This window comes from Carlito syrichta, unplaced genomic scaffold (assembly GCF_000164805.1).
Source record: "Carlito syrichta isolate Samal-C Ts95f unplaced genomic scaffold, Tarsius_syrichta-2.0.1 Scaffold302893, whole genome shotgun sequence".
Lineage (NCBI taxonomy): Eukaryota > Metazoa > Chordata > Mammalia > Primates > Tarsiidae > Carlito > Carlito syrichta.
Window position 1 is genome coordinate 254,303 of NW_007246989.1, and position 22,827 is coordinate 277,129.

A 22,827-nucleotide genomic window follows, 5' to 3' on the forward strand; every position below is an offset into this window, starting at 1 on the left:
CTCTTACACAACCATAATATAATTATTTTAAAAAATGAAATCTAGCTTTGATAAAAGTCTATTATCTAGTGTACATTGTTCATAATCTATTTTACTGTAAGTTATTGAACAGATTTTTAATAGTGTCATTAAAGTCCTGTGTCATTTTCAACATCTGGGTCATCTCAGGGTCAAATTATATTATCCCAACACTGTCTTTTATAACTATCTTTTGCCTAATATAGGTCTTAATCCAAGATCACACACTGCATGCATCATGTCTCTTAAATATGGAAGAACGCCTAAGCCTGTGTCTTTTCTGATCTTGACCTTTCCTCAAGAATATATGCAAGTTGATTTGCTACATGGCTCTTACATATTTTTATTACTTCTTCAGGACTATATTTGAGCTATACAGTAATACCATAGAAGTGATAATGTCTCTTTTTCAGTGCTTCATACCAGGAGGCACAGAATATCTTTTTGCTAAAATATTGGTGATAATAACTTATCCCTTGTAGTTTTCTACTTAAGGTAAATGCTATAGAATAGAAAACACTCCAGTTTTGGTGGGAAAACATTGCTCTCATGGAAATTTTAATATTCAAATCTCTATAAGATGAGAAGAAACAAACAAAAAATGCATTTGAGTAAAAATACAGTCTACTAGTTTATATTCACATGCCTCAGTCAATATGAGAAAGATAATCCTGCAATTCACAGATACAAGTAACTCTCTTATCTCTTAACCTGTTATATTTGACCAAAGACTTATTTTTGGGAATCTAGTCTTAAGAGTTACACTACTTTGATTGTCAAGAGACAATTCAGAGTCAACACTTCTCTTGGATCATTGTCTCTTTGTGTGTGTGTGTGTGTGTGTGTGTGTGTGTGTGTGTATGCCTATCTAATATGCATCTATATAATTTAAGATAATCTTTTGAATGATAATATATATACCTACATAAGAGGCATGAACAAATATAACATATAAAGATATGTACATATATTTATCTATATACATACATAGGATTATCTTATATATAAAATATATGTTGTATTATTATATACAATATAGTTAGATTATATACATATATTATTTTATCTTTATATAGTATATAAATAAGTAGAGAAAGCACAGTTAAGAAGAAAAAATCAAGATGAAAGAAATTCAAGTTATATTTCTGGTACAATATTGTGTGAGTTTATTCAAGTTGGTCAAATTATATAGAAAGTGTTTCATACATCTAAAAATAAGTGTTTAAATAATTTTCATAATATTTTTAAACTCAAAAATTAATGGAGAAGCTTCCTGATAAAGAACTTCTAACACTTGATGTCTTATCTGTCTGAATTCTAATTAGTTTTTTTCTGATATAATTATCTTTTCTGCACCTACACAATGTTGGTCATCATACCTCACTTTCTCTTTGCTTGGAGCAGACACTACTGATAAATGACAATTTTTACTGTCATCACTGGAACATCCCCTCATTTGCTACTATGTCTTTTAAATATTAAAATCAAATAATTCACTCCAAAATATACAGATATAACCCGAGATTCCTTGTAATGAGATGCACCCAACAAGGACCACCAATAGGTGGGGAATGACACGTGGATGAAACCTGTTCCCTGCCTGCAGAAATTCCCCTGAGCAATTTGGACTCCTCCTACTCAATGCTCTGGAACCCTATTCATTCACAGTCAGGACACTGGCAAAATCACACACACACATCACCATCAGGAGATTGGAACTTCTGTTTATGTCATAAATTTTGATAGGATCAGTGTTACAGAACCTTTGAACAGTCAGAAAATCTCCATCTATCCAACTATAATTTTGATGATGCTTTGATGAATTTGGGTGGAGGAAGGACTTAATTGTACAAATAATATACATTTCTAAGATTTCTGTGGCATTTTGCCAGTCATTTTAGACTGAGTTGCGGGGTATAACTTTCAACGTGGACTTTAATCTTGAGTATACTCACCCTCACACACAGGTTGCATTCCTGACCATGACCCATTGAGCAAACATGTCCTCTCAGGGGAGCCCCTCAGTTGGTGGCCCATCTCACAGGAAAAGCGGAGAAGACTCTTAGTCTTAAACTCATCTCCCAGCCGAGACCCATGTGCTGGCGTCCCCGGGTCACCACAAAATCCAGGATTGTTCCCTATTAAAATTAAACACATATGGCAATGCACAATTGTTTCAGACTTGTTTTAAACAGAGTTGTTATGTTAAAGAAAATGGCACAGTGTAAAAATATGTGTTTACCATGTGTTATGGTTACATAGAATTCTGGCAATCTTGTAAGAAAGATTTTATTTTCTGTGATTGACCCAAAATGAAAGAATTTAAGGCATTGTTTCTGTGTCACTAAAATCAAAATAGCCTATTAAAATGCAATTACAAGAATAAATGACATTCGTTTTGAAAAAAGACACATTTTGGGAAATGGCGAAAGCAGCAAGTGTTTATTGGAAAGGTAGGCACAGGTAGAAAAAGGGAAAGGGAGGGTTCAGGTATACTGGATATGTAAAAAAATTAAATGAGGTTTAATTCTTCACAATTGTGTTCATAATTGCTGATTTGCTCAATTTTATTTATTTAAGAAGTAATCATGAAAGAGTTAAAATAATATTTTTTTTCCAAAAAGGACCAATGATGAAGGTGGGAAAATGTGGAGGGCTTGAGAGAAAACACAGAAAAAGAAGTAGGAACAAGCAGGGACAGACTGAGCTGAAGTAAACCAGCTTCCCAAGCACATGTAGTCCAGAAACTCCCAGGACTCCTGTGAGAGAAAATGTAAAGTGATGGTGTCTCACAGCAATGATGGAGATGATGGCAGCGATCTATAATCATGATGTATTTGACTGGAAATGGGACAATAACAGGTTCAAATAGGTGCATGTGTGTGATATTTCAAATAATTATCTAATTGCAGAATCCTTACCTGTACAGTGGGGCATTGTTCCACTCCAGTGACTGTCTTCTTGGCAAACTCTGGTGTTGTTACCTATAAGACTCCGGATCCCTTTGCATGAGTAGTGAACTATGGCACCATATGTAAACAGCTCTCCAGTAAGGACAGAATTGGCAGGAACTCCTGGGTGCCCACATGATATAACTTAAGATAAAAATAAAATAAAATAAATGAGCATGTCATTCTGGTTAAATCATTTTGTATTGGTAAATTTCCTATATAGACAAACATACAAACATCCTGTATTAAAAAAAAAAAAATCTAGTCTTGCATAGTGCTACACTTCACTGATATAATTAGTGATAAATACAAATTTTCAGATAGCATTCCTTCCCCTGATTTATTTTCTGAAGAAAAGAAAAGGCTTCCTTTATTTTCTTAAAATTATACCAAATCAGATCCATAATATATGTATAAATGTTTCTCAAAAAAGCAATTTATGAAACACAGATTGATACGGCACAGTGAAAATTTATACCTTTTTCCACGAGGTACCAAGTTAGGGTTAACAATGGACAAATGTTTATGCTACTTGCAAAACCAACAATAACAACAAACTAACAGGACATAGACTACAGACAAATTATTTAAATGCAATTGATTTAATATCCTAAAGTAATTGATTGCGGCCAGTAACCAGCAATCCAAAAGCGATATTCATCAAAGAGGTGGATTTAAAGCCTGGAAGGCATTGCAGTACTCTGAGTTATGTTAGTTCTCACTGTTGGTTTTGCATGAACATTCATTCATGGAAGAATCAAATTGTATCTACATAGAGTCCTAAAAAGAAGAACCAATTAGACTGTTTAAACAGTGAAATGCTGGATAAGTGACTGCTTCCAGGTGAAATAAAAAAGAGATAACCATCAGTGAAACAATGTAACAGCAAAAATTGACACAAAGTCTAGTTGCTCTGTGGTATATAAAAGTAAACCAGTCCTCTGAGATCTTTGTATCCCTATCTTCATAGTAACTCCCACTGCTAACAGCAAGTGATGGGAAGTAGCTGTCTGGGAAAACAGAGTCAGCGGAGACCCAGTTCCTGGGGATTTGAAGCATGTTAGCATCATTACAGAACAAGCTGAAGTTTCAAATAAGCCAGGGGAGACTTAAAAGAAATGATTCAGAAAGAAAATAACAACAGTAACAACAAATACCTAATGTCTGTGAAAAATCCCTATGTGTGAAAGTATGCAAAACTAGAATGCAGACATAATTTGATGAAGATTGTAATACATTTACAGATGCATTTTTTTGTTCATATAAAGCTGAGATTGTTTGAAAGTTATCATTTTCTTTCCTCACGAAAATTAATTGTATTGTTAAGTTAGAATTGTAGGTAAGTTTCTGTGTAGATTAGGAGTATGAGGGAAACCCACTTGGAGAAAAAAAAAAAAGTACCAATCCACCCTCAAAGGGTACTTACCAAGCTGTAACTGAAAGAAGTGGGGTGGATTATAACCACACAAGCATGTGTGTGTGTGCGCATGTGTGTGTGTGATACAATTCATAACATAATTGTCATTTTATGTTTTCTTTATGCATGCAAAATGTACACTAAGGAAATGAGATTTTGATTTTTAGAAGTGTTCTGTTTCTGCTTGATTTTTAAAAGGCCAAAGAGAGTAACACCATTTTTCTAATTTTTTTAGAGTATGCTCTTAATAGATGGGTTTCTTTGAGCTAACAATCTAATTTTTCAAGTGAAAAAATAACACTATGGCTATTTGGGTAAAACAATGTGTCCTTGCTAAACACCATAGTCTAAAATACACCGATGACAATGTCCTGGGAAGGTCACTGTGATCATGAATAATTTTCTCCTCCCAGTAAAGCATCTTCATTCTTCTGAATAACATCCCTTCTCCTGATTTAAAGATACCATTCATGAGGAAATAACTGTTAGAATACTAATTTTTTTTACTGTGGTCATTATTGATGGGACCAAAAGCATTCATGAGACCCAAATTAGGTCTCTCAGAGCACTTAATCCCTTGGCCAAAGATACTTGGGCAACCACTGGAAATTTTATACCAGAGTCCTTTGCCAGTATCTCTAAACCTAGGACAAGAAAGTGGAATTGAGACACATGTGATGTTGAGGTGTCTGGCCATCATATCTGAACTCTGTGGAAAGTGCTCATCTTCTGGATCGAGATAGGCAGATAAATATCAGTAGAGACAGAGGAATCACTGACCTACATGGTGTTCAATAACCAGCCTGGTATATGAGCATGTCAGAGCCCCCTCACATTTAGTCTAGGTAATATTTTGTGTTTTCTGACCACTGTATCTACAACTATCATAGGAACTCATACAATTGGTGATGAGAGTGCAGACAGAATTAAAATTCAGTGCTTTTCTGAATATACCACATTAAAAAATTGTTCCATTGATGATGCCCTTGCAGGGCTCTGTGGCAAGAATCCAGAATAATTTGTACTTACCCAGACACTTGGGTAAAGAACGATCCCATAAGCCATTTGCCATACAGGTTAAGGCCGAAGATCCCAGCAAATAAAAACCCTTCTTGCAATGATACAGGACGCTCATTCCATACTCAAAACTCTCAGGGAGATTCTGCTGCCCGTGACGAATGGCATTTTCCACAAAGCCTGGGTCAGAGCAGTTCACCACTGGAAAATAAAACATAGTATATGTCACTAAGAAACAGCTGCAAGTTGCAAATAAAACATCAGAAAAGGAGACAAATTCCTCAGCATTTTAGATAGTTCACACTTATGCACTTCTCTTTACTTGATGAATTCTACTTATTGCTTTGAGCCATTATACTTTTTAAAAAATCAAGCAATAGTTCGGCTACAATAGCAATTTCAACACAAGGGTAATTACCTTTAACTATTTTCTAATACATATTTTCCAACAGAAATTCTAAAATTAGTTTTCTTGGTTGAAATTAGTTTTGTTTCAATATTTTTTCTCAAATGTGAAGTTTTAGAACCCTCTGTGGCACAGTAACTAATTATCCCCTATACATATCTACAGGTTTAATGCTTCAATATGTACACCTCAAGTGATTTCTGTTATATGTGGAATGCAACTAAAGATTACAATTCTTCCATCAACACCTAATAGAAATGTAAATCAAGCCAGTCTCTGATTTAAGCCTCTTCTCCATTTAGAAACAGCCCTGTGGTGAGAGAGTCCTCTGTGGTGTGCAGACATGCTCTGGTTCATCTGAAAGACATTCTATTAGCCTGAATGCCTGTTGGCATCTGGGAGGGAATTAGCAATGTGCTTTTGCAGGTGCAGAGGAAAAGAGAGAGCCCTGATTACCTCATGCTCTGACCCACCACGCCAGTGAATGAGGCAGCTGTCGTGGAGGCCACACTCTCTCCAGACATTTCTGGCTCAGAAAAGAGTCATGCAAATAACTCTCAGGCGGCCCTTGCACGTCATGGGTCCCAGAAACTGAAGACAAACCCCACACCCAATCTGTGCACTGGATGTCTTCTCTGTTAAAGGAGAAAGGTGGAGGGCAGAATTGAGATGGACGGACAAAATCCCCTTTTGATGCTGTTGAATAATGTTCTCTGCTTTTATAAAAAAACCCTGAGTTTACAGAAGAAAGTTTTAAGTTCTTTTATCAAAAAAAGGGGGAAAAATACACATTTATGAGGTACAGGAAGGAACATTTAAAGCCTCGTAGTGCTCACATTGCATCTGCAGTAAAACTATAACCAAAACCTCTTAATAGCAGGTGTTTCTACTCTGAGAAAATCTAATAAACGTAAAACATTGATTGTTTGTATAACCTGAAAAAGAACTTCCTAGACCCATTCTTACTTATATGTCAAGAACAGGAGATGGAAACAGTTGTGACACACCTTGGAATGGAGTGAAGGGCTGCCTGGACCCAGACACTGAAGACGTTTTGGTGTCCATGTTTGTGCTTGTGTTGCTCTTAGGAGACTGCCCCAAAATAATATAAACTTGTTTTTGTAGTCAGGGTAGAGAAAGCCCCTTAGGCAATATGAGTGGAAAGCTTTGAATCATCTTCCCAACACTTCTCACCAAAGAAGACACTAAGTGACCCACAGGACACTGAAGGCTCAAACCAAGCTGCTTCATTTTCTAGGAGAAGTGGGGGGCAGCATTCCGTAATATGGCCTAACTGTGCAGTGAGGAAGGGGGAATATACAAAGCAACTATCTCTGGGTCTGGAGCTAAGAAAGGAACAGTCTATAGGCAAAAAGTACAAAAGAGAAAGAAGAATTCCTGGCAGAGATGCAGTTGTCAGTGTAGTGACAATGGGATCTGCCAATACCCTTCTCTTTTTGAGCCCAGAAATGGAATGTTCTCTGAGTTCCACCATGGCTGGAGCAGAGAAATTTAGTATACATGAGTTCCTTGGCCTTGCTCTGAAACTGTGGAATGGGACTACCTGGAGAGGCCTTCTACCAGGAGAGAGGCACATAAAAGACAGTAACATCCTCAACCCTGGAGATCAATCTACAGTGCTAGGTTGCTTTAGAACTGCCTGGAATATGTGCTAAAATGCTGGATCCTAGGTTGCTTACCATTCTTTTACCTAGTTCAGTATCCTTTAAATGTTCAGCAGTAAAAGAAATACCTGAAAGCAATGAAGACTCCATGACCTCCTCCTGGGAAAACTGAATGGGCTCATAAGATGGAAGAGGCATGTCTACAAAAACTCTAGGTCTGCTCAGGCATTTTATTTTTGCTCTAGAATAAGCTTGCAGTCAAAAGTATCTCTCTGTATATTCCCTCCTGTTTGTTTGTGAGGCTCCGTCAGGAGATTCAGCTTCAACTATCTTCTGGGAGAAAAAAAATAGAGCAGGAATAATTTGATTTATTTGTCCATGACGGAAAGAACTTTCAAATATTCTGTGCCACTGGTTCTGATGGGTGTGTTCTGCCAGAACAGTTCATTAATGCCCAAAAAATCCACACAAACAGCTTTCCCATCTGTATTCCTTCTTCTGTCTTGTGTGCGAGTGATTCCCACCTAGGGATCTGGTGGAAAGAGTCTTGCTTGACTGACAGGTGAGCTGTCAGGGAGCAAAGTGCAATGAGTCAAATCACTTACACCATTGTGCAGCGTGCAAAATGGCCAGCGAAGTGGATAGTGTGCAGAAGTATCGGACCAAGTTAGAACTTACTGAAATTACACAATTGTTTTGTGACATGATGTTAATATAGGATCGTGCCTCAGAAAGAAATTCAGAGGCTCCTGGTAGAGGTCTATCTCCTCTTAAAAATCTTACCCTCAATATGCTAAGACTTGATTTCCAGATGTGAAAACCTGACAGAGTGCTGAATTTTATCAGCTGGGAGAAATAAGAATATTGATGTCTTATATACTTATCCCAGAGTGGAGAAGTTCAAATGGACACACAAAATGTGCTCTATGGGAATGTTTGTATATGTGGAAGGATAAAGAAGAAATTAATATACTAATCGTAACAGGTCCAAGGTCCCAAGGGCCAACATATTAGATGTAGGTAAAGATTAGGACCCCTAAACACCTGTCTGGCATAGCATACTTATAAACATACATCCATATTTCCTGGTGACATGAATCCCAAATGGAACACTCCCCTTTTTTGTTTTCGGGAGTACTACCTGCTGGGAAATCTTAGCCCACAATAAGATTTTATAGATTATGAATTAAGCCTGGCATTCTACTCCATATACAGGACTTATTCACAGAGATTTCTGTTTTGTTTTGTTTTGTTTTGTTTTAAAGTCCAAGTTGACACATAATTACATCAAATAACACAAGCTCCTATGATGTATTATCTTCCAAACTTTTTTGAGGATTAATAAGGCCTTTTATATCCAGTTATTGACCTATTCTCTTTAAGTGAATGTGTAGATAACTGCAGGAATAAAGCAAAATTCCATATTTTGAACCTTGATGACTAATTATTTTAGCAGTCTGTCCAGACCCTATGACTGGACATTGCTCCCTTGGTGTATCTCACACTGCAGGACTTAGCAAAGCACCTAGCTGATAGCTGCCCACTGCAAACAACAGTCCTATCCTGCCATGCCCGGGACTTCATTAACCAGCCCTGATTTCCCCCACCCTCTTCCCATCTCAGGTACCAGAAGCAAAATCCCCCCCCACACACACACACATCCTTGTTTTCTTTCGAACCCAAAGAAGGAGCCATGTTTTCATGAAAATCTCCCTGGCCACAGAAAATCATGACATCTTCCTATCCCAGACACATTCAACAGTTCAAAAACAGAAATTAACCTGCCTCTCTGCACACTTGTCCCTTCTAGGTTGTTCAGCTATAAAATAAAGAGCAGTAACAGGACACAGTATGAGAATATAGTATTGTCTCAGTGGCATGGAAGCCAGGTTCTCTGGGCAGTGCACTCCGAAAGTAACTCTATCGACTGCCTATCTATGACTCTGGCCTGTTTATTTGGGAAAAACTGAAGTGTTCAATTGTTTTTTAATTGAATAAGGTAGTTCTGGATTTCATTTGTTGTTCTCAGAAAAAAGTTTTCACAAGAAATTCTTACATTAAAACAATATATTTCTGTTATATATTTTTAACTTCATTTATTCATCCATTAAAATACATTAATTCATGACAAATTAAGAAGTTGATACCGTTTCACTTTAAGGGCCTCTGAGATGATTATTGCAGAACCATAAAATTTAATCTATAGATCCAAAATTTGATTAAAAATTAAAAACTCAAAATGGAACCAGAAGCACCTCCTAATTTTTAACCTCAATGTTATTTCCTACAAGTATAATGATTTTTTTTAAAAGAATACGTAAGTTACTATCAGACTCTTGTCTAATTACTTAGTTTGTGGAAGCTGTGCCTTGGGCTAAATTTGTTGTGATTTGTGTTTGATGCGAAAGTCAAAACATAGAGAGGAAGTTTAAGCTTTTTTTTTTTAACCTCAATATAATTCTTATACAAAAATGAAAAGTAAATAGAAACTGTCTAATTAAACTTTAAAAACTAAATGCTATGGGCTAAGCTTTTATGTGATATTTTAAAAACTAGCATTCATTAAAACTGGCAGAAATACACTGTTTTAATATGAACTGGTAACTTCTGTTTCCTGAGCAAACAAAATACTGATAATTACAATGGAAAAAAATGACTCTAATACAGATCTATTTTTAAATGACTATGAGTGACATTTTGAAAATAAAAGGCAACTAATGTTCATACATTTGAATGAGCACTGAGAGATCATGTTTTTCAGTTCAAGATTGTGTCTCAAATCAAATTCAAACTGAAGAGTCTGAATCACATCTAACAGCTGCTTCTTCTCATTAGGACAACACTTAACAGCAGTGGCAAGGATGGGGGAGTGCACAGGAGGAGAGGAGACTAGATAATGGGAGGAGCATCGAATTGGAAGGAACATATGCAGTTGGAATTATATTATTATCATTATTATTGTTAGAGTCAAGGTCTTACTCTGTCACCCAGGCTGGAGGGTAGCACCATGATAATGGCACCCTGCAGCCTTGACTTCCTAGGCTCAGAATATCCTTCCCTTTCAGCCTCCCAGGTAGCTGGGACTACAGTCTCAGCTAATTTTTTAAAAAAATTTTTAAGAGAAAGGATCTCACTATGTTGCTAGACTGGTCTCCAGCTCCTGGGGCTCAAGTAATCCCCCTGCCTCGGCCTCCAAAAGTGCTAGGATTACAGGTGTGAGCCACCTTACCTGGCTGAGATTGAGATTATATATATATATAAATCTTTATTAGAGTTGGACAAAAGATGAAGGAGAAAGTGCAAATATAAGGTATTAGAGATGTATAGTGATAACATTGGGATCGGGAAGATGTGAATCCTAACAAGTCCCACATCCTGTGCAACATATGTGGGCTCAGAGATAAACTATTCAATTGGTTATATAAGGGGAGCTCCCCAAAAATGAAATTATCTTTTGGAAGGTGAGTCCCTTGTAGTATACTTGGAATTTGTTCCTTAGTATCAAATGGTCAAAGTTTTTATTCTTTTACGTACTTTTTAATGTTTTTATTCATTATGAAGTTGTGGTACAAGTGAGGATTTACTACATAAATAGGCTGCATGCAGGTGAAGTCTGGGCTTCTAAGTGGCCCTCACCCCCTCTGGTATTGGACCAGGTACTCTTTGTGTTGTCACATATCTCCCACCCTTCTCCCTCAATTTCTCCCCTGACAGTGCCCAGCAACAGCCAATCTACTCTTGTGCTCGTGTGACTTAGTTATAAGGGGCCACTTATGAGCCCACTTATCAGGGCCCACATGTGGCATTCTGTTCTTTGTTTCTGTGATAGTTAATTTAGTATGACGGTCTCCAGCTGCATCCAAGTTGTTGCAAAGGTCGTGATTTTGTGCGGCATATGATCCAGCAATCCCTGGGAATATAGTCGGAGGAACATACACAGCTCTACCAAAAAGACACCTGCACATACATGTTTTTTGCCACACTATCCAAAATGGTAAAAACATGAAACCAATCCTACTGCCCATCAAAAGTGGATTGGACAAAGAAAATGGGGTACACATACATGAGTATTAAGCAAAGTTTTTATCTGTAAGTTTTGAGAGGATTGCATCATGATTTGCAGAAGAAACATCCTGAGTTGTGGCATACAGGTGTCTGGTTCATTTTCCATGACAATGCACCTGCCCACACTGAACTAAGTGTTCATTAGTTTTTGACCCAAAATGTCATGACCCCCATGCTCTATCCTCCCTATTCACCCAATCTCTCCCCTAGTGATTTTTGTTTGTTTGTTTCCCCAGATGAAAAAAGTCCTCAAAGGGAAGCATCTCACTGATGTGGAAGAAGTGAAAGAAAAAAATGGCAGAAGCAGTAAAAGGCATCAAAATGGACGAGTTCAAAAACTGTTCTGAGCAGTGGAAAAAAGTGTTGCAACAGGTGTATTGCATCAAACGAAGAGTACTTTGAAGGTGACTGAAGTTTAAACATGTATGGATACACCATTTTTTATAAATAAATTCTGTGTTTTTTGGGGCCCCCCCTTCTTATTGCAATTGACTTTGATCTTGTTTGTACTTTTGTACTCATATACATTTATACAGGTATTTAATCCAATACCTTTGATTACACTTCACCCTGACTAAAGGTTTTCAAACTCAATTTTAAAAACTCATTGTAATTGTTTAAACCATAGGTTCTTTAAGTTTAATTTTTAAGTCAATTCTGTGAACAGTGACTCTAACAAATCAGCTTTGAGCTTAAAATTCTGGCAGAGAAACTATGGTTTTAAGATGATCATTGACCTTTAGGTTACCCAAAAGCAATTGTTTAAATTACATACACACACACATACACACACACACACACACACACACACACACACACACACACACACGAAACCTTAATTCTACAGGTGGAATAGAAACATAACATGTTCAAAGTTTTATCCAGTTTTCAAAAAAGATTGTGTGGCTCCATCATGTCTATACACAAGCTTCTGCCTAGTTCAGGAATATGCAAAATATATGATGCATTTTGCATATAATTGATGCAGAATACGTTAATGCAATATTGCTACATTTTTCATTTTTACTACAAAAGTTATATTTAAGGTCACAAAAAATTGGCAAATATGTAATTTTTACCTCTTACTGCTTTCTTTTGAAGTTTTTATTTTCTTAAAAATGTTCCATGTAGTATAACTGGCAAGGTTTAAAGGGAACTGTTCCAACAAAAATTTTAAATTAATTGACATGCATGGAAGTCAGAGAAAGTCTAATCAGGCTTCATCTGAAGAGCTCGGATGGAAATTGGGCAGCATGGGAAGGGGTTGCATTCTCTCAGCAGCAGCTGTGCAAGGCAAGGTAGAAAAGGGCCTGGTACTGTGGATTCGTCTATTGGGAAAACAGAAAGGTGCTTCAGGTGGCCCTGTTGATGGTGAACCTCGCTTTCTGTATTTTCAGCTATTTATTTATTTATTTATTTATTTATTTATTGTAGAGATGAGGTCTCGCCAAGTTGCCCAGGCTGGTCGCGAACCCATGGGCTCAGGCAATTCACTCACCTCAGCCTCCCAAGGCGTGGGATTACAGGCTGAGCCACCGAGCCCAGCTATTTTCAGCATTTTATGACAGAAAAGAAAGAAATGAAGAAAGGAGGTCAGAGCAGGGAGACAGAGAGAGAGATGGGGGAGAGAGAGGAAAAGGGAGGAATGGAGGGAAAGAAAGAAAGAAGAAACAAAGATGTTGGAAGGAATGAAGTAACTAAGAAAGGAAAGGGATAATTTTTCTCAATTTTCTTGTTTATCTGGGATTTTTTGCACAAAATTTGTGTTTAATTTTATTTTTGGTGTTTATTGCAGTTTCTTCTTTTTAAATTTATTTTATAGGTTATTGAAAATGATCATAAACACAATAACATTAAACAAAAAACTATGCTTTATAATGTAAGAACAGTCCATTTAAATTGTTTGGTTGGCAGGAAGGGTAAATATTAGTTCAATACATTTTTTAAAGCAATCACAATTGACTAAAAGTTTTGGTAATACGACTTCCTAGATTTTTCAATAGAAGAAATTACAGAAATTTTAGAGAACAAAGATAAAAATAACTGTGAAGGTTTATATAAGGTATGCAATAAATAAACATTGTTTAATTTATTCACTGGGTGAATCAAAGGGAAAAAAAGGATTGTTAGTCACAGAGTAAAAACAGCAACAACAACAATTTTATGACTATTTTTCAGATATATAAAATTACCTGTTTTTGCCTTTTATTAATAACTTACAGTCATGAACAACTCGGTTTTAGCTATAGTTTCAAACTTTTGGTGTGATTAAATAAAAGAATGCTCTGATTGTAATTGATTATAATTAGTTGCTTGACTTTCCTGAAACACTATAAACCTCAAAAAAGGAAATTCAGATATACTGAGGACCCACTGTGTGCCGGGCACTTGGCTAAACAGTACGCAGTAATGCAGTATATAGTAATCTCAGATACCTATGAAAATGGTAACACTTCCTTGATTATTTATATAAGCTCTTCTTGTGGAATCAGTTATTCTCTTATTTTCTTATGATTGAAAAGTCACATGTTTACTTATCATAATGCACTGTACATTCCTTACAGCAAAATTTTAAGAATAATATAAAAAAGAAGAAACAATGTATAAACCACCTTTCAAAATAGTAGTGAATATACCTTTTTTAAATTATTTAAAGGGGTATTATATGCAGAAGATTGAAACAGGACCCCTACCTATACCCATACACAAAAATTAACTATAAATGGAACACAGATCTAAATGTAAAACCTTAAACTGTAAGAACCTTAGAAAATGCAGGAGACATTCTTATGGAAGTTGGAACTGGCAACCGATTCCTGATCAAAACCCCAAGTGTCCACGCCATAAGAGATAAGACAGACAAGTGGGACCTCATTAAACTGACAAGCTTCTGCAAAGCCAAAGAAACCATCAAGAGAGCAGGGAGACAGGCCACAGACTGGGAAAACATATTTGCCAACTCCATATCTGATGAAGGCCTAACATCAAGGATCTACAAGGAACTCAAACGTGCTGAAAAGAAAAAAAACAACCTCATTACAAAGTAGGTTAAAGATATGGATAGACACTTCTCAAAAGAAGACATATAAGCAGCCAACAGACATATGAAAACATGTTCAGCCTCACTAGTCATCAAGGAAATGCAAATTAAAACTACACTGAGATATCACCTAACTCCAGTCAGAATGGCCATCATCAATAACTCAAAAAATAACAGATGCTGGAAAGGATGTGGCAAAAAGGAAACACTTCTACACTGTTGGTGGGAGTGTAAACTAGTACAGCCTCTGTGGAAATCAGTGTGGCAATTCCTAAAAGTTCTAAAAATTGACCTTCCATATGACCCTCAAATCCCCCTACTGGGAATATACCCGGAAGAACTCAGGTCACTTTATAAAAAAGATACCTGCACACGTATGTTTATTGCAACATTGTTCACAATAGCAAGAACATGGAACCAACCGTGCCGCCCATCAAAAGAGGACTGGATAAAAAAATGTGGTACATACATACAATGGAATATTATGCAGCTATAAAGAAGAACAAAATCATGAACTTTGCAGCAATGTGGATGAGGTTAGAGTTTATAATACTGAGTGATCTCTCACAGAAACAAAGAGCTGAGTATCACATGTTCTCATTCATAAGTGGACCTTGAACAACTACTATATTACTGTAGGAAAGGGATTGAAAGTAGTGGGGAAACTGCAGGGAGGGGACTGGGAGGTGGGTAGCTGGGATTGATAGTAGTCGATATCTGCCTGGAGTAGGGGGGCACACCTCATCAATAAGGGTACCTGCACAATGAACATTTGTATACCTAACCCTGATTTGTACCCCACAATTTCAAAATAAAAATTAAAAGAGAAAAAAAGGGGTATTATAAGAGTATTTTCCTATTTTAGGTATAATGTTACATATACATAAACATATATGATCTATATAATATTTTAAAACCTGCATTTTCATGTAACTGTATATCATGAAGAATTTTTCAGGTCAAGAATTATTCTTGTGTAAAATTCATACTTTTTTCATTAAAATTCAGTACCACGTAGAGTTATGTTATATGCATCTAATCCTGGCCCACAACTGCTAGTGAGGCCCTTAGTTTAGACTATTATTCTGTCAGAAAAATATCATTTTAAAAAATGCATCCAAAGCTGGGAAATAGTAAAGAGCTAATTAAGGCAAAGTTGGAAAGAGCTAATTCTTCATTAGGAATTAGGAATGTGCAGTCCATTATCACAAGGAAACATATTACTTTTAAATTAAAAGAAAATCAGAGAATAACTGTTGCCACAAGAAAGGCTTGTCCTGAGCACCATCATGATGACTTGTCATTATTTTTCCCCTGCACCATGGGATACATCCCCCCAGTGGCACAGGTAAGACACAAAGGCTCATTCTAGCCTCTTCATCCTGGCAAGCTCTGCCCCATCCACTTTCTAATCCCAAAGACAAGTCATAGCAAATAAAACCATAAAACTGCAGTTTGTTCTTATCTTAGCTGACATTTCCTTTAATCTTAACATTGTACTCAATTCAACACTTTGATAATATGTGATTATATATAATTTTTTGTTGATGCCATAATGCTGTAATGCTACCATACTTATGATAGTTTGTTGTTTTTTTTTAATGAGGCTTTTGCTGTTTACTTTTGGATTCCTCCATAACCTTAACAGAAACTTCTGTAAGCTCATATTTTCTTAATTCTATTTATAATCATATATATAATTGCATTGGGGCATATGCTTTTTAACTCTGAATTTAAACATCCCATTCTACAAAACTATCATAGGAAAAGGAAGAATAGTCTCCTAATGTTTGCATGAAACATAGCAATTATTAGATGAAGAAATAAAACATGAATAAGCCTAAAGCATTGTCAGACTCGGTACAGTTCATTTGTTTCTCATTAAACTAGCTGAAATGTTAAATATATTGACACTTACTTTGGAATTTAGAGGGCAAAGGCTCAGAAAAAGCTCCTGTATAAAAACATGGTCCTCCAGGAGAGCATGGCATAATTTAATTCTTAAAATAAATGTGAAGATACTTATCTTCGTTCTTGCCTATAAAATCTGCAACTGTATAATGTCTTTCTTCCAGAAATATGTTACTACAAATAAAAAGAATATCTTCTTTTATTTTTTAAAACCATGTCTGCAAATGTAGTGTTACCATGTCGAGTACAAGCTAGGCTCCAGGATCTAAGCTTTCTAATTTATCCCAAGCACTATAGGGCTGGCAGAGCTTTTTCCAGTTGTGTGTTGAGTCTGAGAATAAGGAGGCTACTTCAGGGTAGAGGCAGACTTTGTAAACATCTATGTATAACTCAGCTCCAGTTTAGCAAAAATTTATTTGTTTTTCTTTTCAAAATTATGGATGGAGTTTCTCTTTTGCATTTTTAACTAAATGAATAATGTAGCGCTTACCTAGGTTACACATTTGAGAAATGTATTAAAACTGGGAAAAAACAACGCACATAGAGTAACATACTCAGATGAGACAGAACATTGTAAAGTTTCTGAATATTATTCAAAAAATCTACAATAGAAGAATCAGGTTATATTGCAGTGTACACTAAGAATTCCTAGAAATGTTCATAGAATACCTATTTTTGCTAATTTGGAGACTTTTGAATTTTATGTCATTTTTTTCCCTAAAACGTCACCATCTTTATGAGTCTGCTCTCTTTGAAATAATGTGTTCCCAGCTGCACAGTTCTACCATTTGCATGTAAATTCTGTGCACCAGATTGTATCTCTTAATCAAAAATAAAGCAAAACAAAGTAATACAGAATAATAGAAGACTTGAGCAGGCAGCTGGGAGATGACCCAGTGATTTCTAATCATACTGACACCTCAATGATTGTTTGCCAATCATCTTCCTCCTTCTTCCCTCACTTCACCAGATATATTTGAAATGACAACTTTAAAATTAAGTACATGCTGGGCTCGGTGGCGCAGCCAGCAATCCTGCGCTTTGGGAGGCTGAGGTGAGTGGATTGCCTGAGCCCGCGGGTTCCAGACCCGCCTGGGCAACTTGGCGAGACCTCATCTCTACAATAAATCACAAAATTAGCTGGGCATGGTAGCATGAGCCTGTAGTTCCAGCTACTTGGAAGGCTGAGGTGGAAGGATTGCCAGAGCCAGCAGGTTGAGGCTGCGGTGGCCGGAAGCATGCCACTGCACTCCAGTCTGGGCGATAGAGTGAGAATCCAACTCAAAAAAAAAAAAAAAAAAAAGAATTAAGTACATTTCTATTTTTCTAGGAAAAAGAAGGAAGGAAAAGAATGCCTGGATTAATACTGAAGAATTTAAAATACATCATAGAATTTGTTTCTGTGGTGCAGTAGATATTGTATCTCATGGACCAAGCATAACACCTAAAACACTAAAAATGATTAATAAGTATATGATAAGTGTTTAATTTCTTTTCTTCTGTGTTAGAGGAAAATGGGGTACAGATACCAAAAAAACTCCTGATAATTAAAAACTCACTGTTTTGAGTCCATTCAATCTTTCATTCGACAAAAGTATATTAAGAGTCAAATGGACAAATGTCACTGTAGCTTGGGTGATGGTCTTCCTGCCAGGCTAGCTAATATCCTGATCTCCTGTATTTTTATCTACTTTAAGATGTAAATTATAGTGCATATCTCTGCATCAGGAGTGCCTGGCATGACATTTGAAATACAGTAGGTACTTAATAAATGATGAAGTACATTGTCTAGGAGGTTCTTTGAGGACAGATACAGGTTACACTGACACACCTAAGACGTCAAGGCATGATTAATGCTGACCCCTGTGTGAAGATAACTGGGATCAATATTTACAGACACTTATTTTCAATCATTCCCTCAGTTGTGCTTTTTTCTATCATACAGGGAGAAGTAAGAATTTGGTTAAAGTTGTTTGATCTTTCCTGAAATCCTTGCACCTGTATGAACTAGAAGCTGACACTGATAGCTATGTCTTCCTATAGCCGTTCCAGTTTTCACGGATTCCTGTAGACATGTATTTCATGTCTCCCTCTGAGAGATGAATGGAGAGCTAAGTGAATGTGATTATTTCAGCTATATTCAGCAGAGTGTGCAATAAACACTTAGTGCATGCCAAACTGCCCTGGTATGAGAGGCATAGGGGTGAGATGTCACTTAGAAATGCCAGCTTTCTGTTCTGGCAGACACAGTCAAGAAGATACCCTTAATCCACTACCACTAACCCTTTTCCATAGCACAGCTTTACAAGTCAGAGTCTCTCTTAACCCATGATTATGTAAGGATGAAAAGTAAGCTGAAAGAGCAGCTTGTTAATTTTCAAGCTGACCAGACCAACCAGGTTGCCCAGAGATCAGCTGGAGCTTTTGAGGAAGAAATCAACATCTCAGTGAGATGTTTCATCTCCTGCTTCTTTCTTTCTTTCTTTTTTTTTTTTTGAGTTGGAGTCTCACTCTGTCGCCCAGACTGGAGTGCAGTTGGCTGGGAGCGGCCACTGCAGCCTTGGCCTGCTGGACTCTGGCGATCCTTGCACCTCAACCTTCTGAATAGCCAGAATTACAGGCATGCACTAACACGCCTGGCTGATTTTTTTATTTATTGTAGAGATGAGGTCTCGCCAAGTCGCCCAGGCGGGTCTCGAACCCGCAGGCTCAGGCAATCCACTCATCTCAACCTCCCAAAGTGCAGGATTACAGGCTGAGCCACTGAGCCCGGCTTATCTCCTGCTTCTTTCAGACAAGACGCAACGAGAGCCTGATTTCAGGGGAAAATGAGAAAAGAGAGTTTGATGTATTTGTGGTAAATGACAAGATTTTTCTCTACATTGGAAAAGAGTACAACAGGGATGACAATCCCCGTTTATTTGTCCAGTAAGTATTACCAGCAACACAAGGTTCAGTGCTATGCTAGAAAAATTCAAGAAACTCTGCATTTGTTAAGTGAACCCCTCAGTCAAGATTTCAGCTCTAGGAAATGTACAAGTACTCTGGTCTCTCCTGCTCACTGCCTCTCTCCTCTATTTTATTTTATTTTATTTTTGAGTTGGAGTCTCATTCTTGTTGTCCAGGCTGGAGTGCAGTGGCATGCTCACGGTCACTGCAACCTCGACCTGCTGGGCTTAGGCAATCCTTTTGCCTCAACCTTCCAACTAACTGGAACTATAGATGCACGCCACCACATGGGGCTAGTTTTTGTGATGTATTGTAGAGACAAGGTCTCACCAAATTGTCCAGGCTGGTCTCGAACCCCTTGGTTCAGGCAATCCTCTTACTTTGGGCTCCCAAAGAGCTGGAATTACAGGTTGAGCCACTGTACCTGGCCTCTCCTCTATATTTTAATGTTTAATCACTTAATTCTAATCATTTCTCTGCAGTTGTAGATTGTTTTTTCCATGTGGTATATTAGCAACAACAACTAGACTGCTACCTTAGATACACTAATCTAGATAAACTTGGTTAGCCTCTTTTGCTAGCAAAACTTTATGCAATATGCCTTATCTGACAGGTAATTTTCCTAACATGTTTCAATGAGCCACTTATTCCTAAGGTCTGGCTCTGAGGACACTTGTTCACTGTGTGTACTAGGTATATAAGGACGCTGAATGGTTTTCCATTTTAAACTAGAACAGGGAATTAATTTTTAATACACATGGCAAACTGATAAAGTTAGAGGTGTCAGGTTGTATAAATTATTTAAATATCTCCAACAGGATAAGAACAAAAACAAATTGAACCTGCATCTACAGATAATAATGCAACTGATGGAGATTTTTTTGTTATTATTAGAATGAATCAATGAGTTAATTGGAAATAAGAAAAAGTACAAAAGTTTATAACAAACAATATAAAACTGGAGCAATTTCGTAAACACAGGAAGGCCCTCATACTTTTGCATGATCTCTTGGAATATGAAACATTTATTTAAAAACCAACCTAAACTTAAAAAAAAAAAAAAAAAACTACAACAGGCTCAATTCAAGATTTTCATTTCCTTATGCCTAACAATTTTTTGAAAGTATAACTTGTTGATCAATTAATTCATTAAATAAAAACATACCTTTAAAAAAACCCAAAGATATGATTGAATACAAGCCATTAAAGTATTAAAACTGTGCAAATAGAGGGTATTCAAGAACAGAGTATTCAAGTGTTTAACTAAATAAACTGCATTTGATCCAATGCTGTATTTCTCATCTGAGAATTTCGGTAGTCATAAAAATACATAGAGAGAAAGCGGCTCTTAGTCTTTTTAATAAATCCCACTCATTACAAAGAGGCAGTGAATACAGACACCACAGGAACTTTCATCTAAGAAGAATGCTACACATGTTTACTGCAGCACTATTCACAACAGCAAAAGCATGGAACCAACCATTCCATTTAAACTGGACTGGATAAAAAAAAGTGGTACATATACACAATGGAATATTATGCAGCCATAAAGAAAGACAAACATGGACTTCACAACAACTTGGATGGATTTAGAGTCTATCATTCTCAGTGATATATAACAGAAACAAAGAACAGAGTACCATATGATCTCACTAATAAGTGGACCTTGAACAATTATCATAAAACTATAAAAAAGGTATTGGCAGTAGTGGGAAACAGCCAGGGGAGGAGGGAGGATGGGATTGGCAGTTGAGGGAAACTGCCAGAGGAAGGGGGGAACACATTATCAACTAATGAACATTTGTATACCTAACCCTGAATTGTACCCTGCATCTTTAAAATAAAAAACTTTTAAAAAGCAAGACAACTCCCTTCCCCCCAAAAAAGGCACACAGATGAAAGCCTGAGGTGATTGCCTATTCTCCTGTCGAGTAATGAAGTTTAAAAGTATGTTTTTCACTTCATTGTTAAGACTTTAAAACATATGCCAGACAATATCATCTGTTGTTTTTTTTGTTTGTTTTTTTGGTTTTTTTTGAGTTGGAGTCTCACTCTGTCGCCCAGACTGGAGTGCAGTGGCCGCTCCTGGCCACCGCAGCCTCGACCTGCTGGGCTCCGGCGATCCTTCCGCCTCAGCCTTCCAAGTAGCCGGAATTACAGGCATGCACTACCATGCCCGGCTGATTTTTTGATTTATTGTAGAGATGAGGTGTCGCTGCCCAGGCAGGTTTCGAACCCGCGGGCTCAGGAAATCCACTCACCTCAGCCTCCCAAAGGTGCAGGATTACAGGCTGAGCCACCGAGCCTGGCTCATCTCTGTTTATTTTATACTTAATCACCAGTAGGTTCAACTGTCTCAAAGAATATAATGAATTTTGTTATTCCATAGAAAAAACAACCAGTTTGTTCAAGAGTGTGTGTGTGTGTGTGTGTGTGTGTGTGTGTGTGTGTGTGTGTGTGTGTAGCTGTTCTTTCAATGTGTTAATTAAACATTCATGTGATTTTAAATGATTTATTAAAAGGAACATATGCATTAATAGTATATATGCTTACACAGACACCTAATGAGTGAGTCTAGGCCATTTCTGCCATCAAGCATGTCATTGAGGAAACTAAATAGATGAAACTGAAATAAGATGGTTATATGGGATATTATTTAAACCATAAAAATGAATGAAGGCTGAGCACATGCTATAACATGACTGAACCTCAGAAGCACTCTGCCAGTTAAAATAAGCCAGAAACAAAAGGCCCCATGTTCAATGAATTCATTTACATGAAACATTCAAATAAGAAAGTCCAGAGACAGAAAAAAACAGACTAGTGTTTGTTGGAGGTTGGGGACAGAGTCATTATGGGGACCGCTGATGGGTACAGTGTTTATTTTAGATGATGAAAATAACTCGGAACTGGACAGATGTGGAGGTTGCACAACACTGTCATCTGTTAAAATCCACAGAATTGCACAATTTAAAATGGCCAACAGCTAGTTTTTTTTTGTTTGTTTTTTGTTTGAGTTGGAGTCTCATTCTGACACCCAGACTGGAGTGCAGTGGCATGCTCCTGGACACCGCAGCCTCAACCTGCTGGGCTCCGGCGATCTGTACGCCCCAGCCTTCCAAGTAGCTGGAACTACAGGCATGTGCTACCATGTCTGGCTACTTTTTTTTTAATTTAGTGTAGTGATGAGGTCTCGCCAAGTTGCCCAGGCAGGTCTCGAACCTGTGGGCTCAGGCAATTCACTCACCTTGGCCTCCCGAAACTCAGGATTACAGACTCAGCCACCAAGCCTGGCCTAAATTGACTAGTTTTATTCTATGTGAATTTCATCTCAAGAATAAAATAAGCACAGAAAAAGAAGAAAGAGTTTGTCTAATTGTTTTGGAACTTCAGCCAATGTCCCGGCATCTTAAAGCAATACTTTTTGT

At 37.2% G+C, this 22,827-nt stretch overlaps 1 protein-coding gene across 1 annotated transcript in view; it reads right to left on the reverse strand.

Moving 5' to 3' along the window:
- LOC103259569 (CUB and sushi domain-containing protein 1) overlaps nt 1-22,827 on the reverse strand; it is a 238,044-nt gene that overhangs the window by 35,361 nt on the left and 179,856 nt on the right. The window contains exons 19-21 of the mRNA XM_008057227.2: nt 5,416-5,604; nt 2,940-3,113; nt 1,974-2,156 (exon numbers count right to left, since the gene is read on the reverse strand). Coding sequence (XP_008055418.1) covers nt 1,974-2,156; nt 2,940-3,113; nt 5,416-5,604 — 546 coding nt within the window. The remainder of the gene's footprint in view (nt 1-1,973; nt 2,157-2,939; nt 3,114-5,415; nt 5,605-22,827) is intronic.